This window comes from Aplysia californica, unplaced genomic scaffold (assembly GCF_000002075.1).
Source record: "Aplysia californica isolate F4 #8 unplaced genomic scaffold, AplCal3.0 scaffold00584, whole genome shotgun sequence".
NCBI lineage: Eukaryota > Metazoa > Mollusca > Gastropoda > Aplysiida > Aplysiidae > Aplysia > Aplysia californica.
This window is the reverse complement of record NW_004797854.1, coordinates 306,336-308,034: the sequence shown is the minus strand read 5'-3', so window position 1 is coordinate 308,034 and position 1,699 is coordinate 306,336. Positions and strand designations below refer to the sequence as shown.

Here is a 1,699-nt window from a genome sequence, read left to right as displayed (position 1 = left end):
AGCAGCAGCAGCAGTAGCAGCAGCATCAGCATCATCATCATCAAACAATTTTCTTCTTTTCCTGTTGTTGTTCTTGTTGTTTCCCCTATAGGCATATAACAATTATCACCACGTTGACACATTTTTATGTTGGTCACAAATATCAAGCAACAATAATAACAGATGACAACCAAAACATTCCAACCCTTTGCCCAAGAAACAACAAACAAAAAAACAAAAACAAACAAACACACAAACACAGAGCAACAAACGCTAAACAAATATAATATAAAACAAATAATACACCGTTTAATCAAAAAGAAACAAACCAATAATGCTGAACAAGCAAACAAAGACACAAATTTAAGAAAAAACGGGAGCAAAAAAAAAACAACCCCGCTTTGTAAGCAAACTGAAAAACAAAATAATGCTGAAAAAATATACAAACAAGCAAACAAACAAACAAAAAAACGAACGAACAAACAAACAAACGAACGAACGAGCAAACAAATAAAGCAACCAAGAAACAAATAACCACCCTGAAAAAATTCCCTGACTCACCACTAGGGCCGTAGCTATGGCTCGAGCGCCCTTGACCCCGAGTCCACGGGTTTTTAGCACAACGTGGGAATCCGCGATGGAATTGGCGACCGGGGCAACCGGAAGCACTCCGAACTTCCGGCAGGAGTCGATGTAAATGCGGCAGTATTTCCGTTTGAGTCGCTCCTCCTCATCCAGGTCATCTGGGGTTTTATTTTCTGGTGGCTCTGAGGTTGGATGAAATACGTGGAGACAGACGCATCGTTAAGTTCTTATTCAACGCGACCCTTGCATGCAGAAGAAACTGTCTCATACTTGTTTAATTTTTTTTTTAATTAAAAAAAAAATTTTTGGGGGGGTATTTCTTTAATTTGATTTGATTTTTTGTTCATCCTCTGTGGACTTTACGTGTCAAGGGGAGAAGCTGTTTCATACCTTTTGCTTTTGTTTTTGGTTTTTTGTTTATTTAAAAAAATACTTTTTTCATCTTTTTATGCCTTTACGTGTCGAGGAGAGAAGATGTTTCATACCTTTTATTTTGTTTTATTTTCGAATTTATTGTTTTGTATTTTTTTAATTTTTTCATCCTGTTTCCTTCACGTGCCAAGGTGAGAAACTTTTTTTCATACAATGGGTCGGGGTTTTTTGGTGCTTTTATTTCATAATTTTTTTTTTTAATTTTGTAAATTTCTTACAATTTTTTGTTGCTTTTTCTATTGACTTTAAGTGCAGAAGGGTGATCATGTTTCATACTTTTTTAATATTCAAACTTTTATTTTTTAAATTTTCTTCCTCTGTCGCCTTTACGTGTGAAATATGCAGAACATGTCCTTGAGATACCTAAGTCTTCATTTCTCTTGCGTGACCTGATATTTGAGGAATCTGTCGTTAAGTAAGAATGTCGCCATTCAATAGTCACCTTTCTGTGCTTCCAGGATCAACTCTTTATGTAAAACTCTCCTATTTAATGCGCATTGAAAATGATTAATTATACTGATTCCACTGAGACACTATTTGTCTTCGTAATCCACAGGAAAGTCTCTGGCCCTCTCTCTTTCTCAGTCTGTCTGTCCATCTGTCTCTCTCTCTCTTTCTCTCTCTCTCTCTCTCTCTCTCTCTCTCTCTCTTTCTCTCTCTCTCTCTCTCCCTCCTCTCCTTCTCCTTCCTCCCTCTCACCCCC

At 37.0% G+C, this 1,699-nt stretch overlaps 1 protein-coding gene across 1 annotated transcript in view; it reads right to left on the bottom strand.

The window, feature by feature from the left end:
- Positions 1-1,699, bottom strand: part of LOC101845644 (leucine-rich repeat-containing protein 74B) — a gene marked incomplete at its 5' end in the record, with an annotated part of 61,230 nt that overhangs the window by 57,395 nt on the left and 2,136 nt on the right. Inside the window, 1 exon segment of the mRNA XM_013087402.2 lies at positions 541-746. Coding sequence (XP_012942856.1) covers positions 541-746 — 206 coding nt within the window.